Source organism: Lipotes vexillifer, unplaced genomic scaffold, assembly GCF_000442215.2.
Source record: "Lipotes vexillifer unplaced genomic scaffold, Lipotes_vexillifer_v1.1 scaffold853, whole genome shotgun sequence".
Lineage (NCBI taxonomy): Eukaryota > Metazoa > Chordata > Mammalia > Artiodactyla > Lipotidae > Lipotes > Lipotes vexillifer.
This window is the reverse complement of record NW_006792734.1, coordinates 2,080,814-2,082,060: the sequence shown is the minus strand read 5'-3', so window position 1 is coordinate 2,082,060 and position 1,247 is coordinate 2,080,814. Positions and strand designations below refer to the sequence as shown.

The 1,247-nt window shown below is 32.2% G+C and overlaps 1 protein-coding gene across 1 annotated transcript in view; it reads right to left on the bottom strand.

Moving 5' to 3' along the window:
* The window catches only part of UBXN7 (UBX domain protein 7), a 62,796-nt gene that overhangs the window by 40,429 nt on the left and 21,120 nt on the right, over nucleotides 1–1,247 (bottom strand). Inside the window, 1 exon segment of the mRNA XM_007472105.1 lies at nucleotides 1,117–1,247. This exon segment is cut by the window's right edge and continues 12 nt beyond it. Within this exon segment, the coding sequence (XP_007472167.1) occupies nucleotides 1,117–1,247 (131 nt within the window).

Below are 1,247 nucleotides of genomic sequence, written 5' to 3'. Positions count from 1 at the left end.
AAAAGACATTCATTAATCAAAACTATTTTTAAGTACAATTAAGAAAACATGTTTTAAACGGTGAGGACTGATATGTCCCCAGAAATCAGCTATGAATACCTGTTATTCAAGTGAATGTAAACTAAATCATGTTTTCATATTAATTTCCATTAAAGATTTGAGTTATGTTGGTGGAGAATGGGCTATCAAACTTGAAATACACAGCCAACATCGATAGGAAAAAACTTATATAAAATATAAATAATAACCTCTAGAGTTCACACTTTGTGGGGAAACAGTATTACTCTAGAATCTGGAACTAGATTAAAAAAAAAAAGAGGCAATCATGTCCTGAATGTTTATTTAGCTTTTTAAGTCTAATTTAGTAAAAATAAAATCCATGTTTTTGCCTATTCCTATTTAAGGGGATTCTTCTTATTTAGTATCTCATGTTGTAAACACTGAAGAGTTATAAAGCTATGAGTATTAAAATCTTATTTAAGGATCTTTGAAATTTTGACTCAAAAATCAATGTTTTTCATTTGAGTAAAATTCATCTCTAATATTTTCCAAATACTACTGGAATTTTGGCTTAACAGATATTCATTTCAAACTCTCATTGGTATCAAATGTAAAGGGCAGAAAACACCAAATGTATTTATCATCTGTTACTATTCTCTATATATTACAGTTCTATATGCTGAAGGTGCCTCTAAAGATTAGCAACATATAGCTATTTAAGGCATAAATTTTCTTCAAAACTTTTTTCATGACAACTCAAAACTTTCCTGGGACAATGTAGGAAAATCCAGAATTGTGAAATCTGAGCTTTATTGGGCTTTCCTTCCATATCTGCTACTTAATTGCTGTATAGCTTGGGGAAATGGCTATCCTTCTGCTTCCTCTGTAAAATGTGGATAATAATGCCACCCCATACGGTTCTTCTGAGGATTAAATAACGGACTTGACAGTGCTGTAGAGAACTTAAAGTATATAAGTATAAAAATTTTCACCTGACACTTTCAGATACTTTCAACTTTTAATTTGTTCAAAACAGAGAATTAACCTAACATGTAAAAATGTAACTGCTCAATTTTGGCAGGGGGTAGCTCCCAATAATAAAGAATAAATTCATACTCTGTGTGTGGTCTGACAGTGGAGACACTTGCTGAACTGGTACTTGGCTCTTCAGCGATTCCTCCACCATCCAAAAACATAGTGACTGCCATCTCCAGATTATTGTTGCAGGCTTCAAGCATATGTTTCCC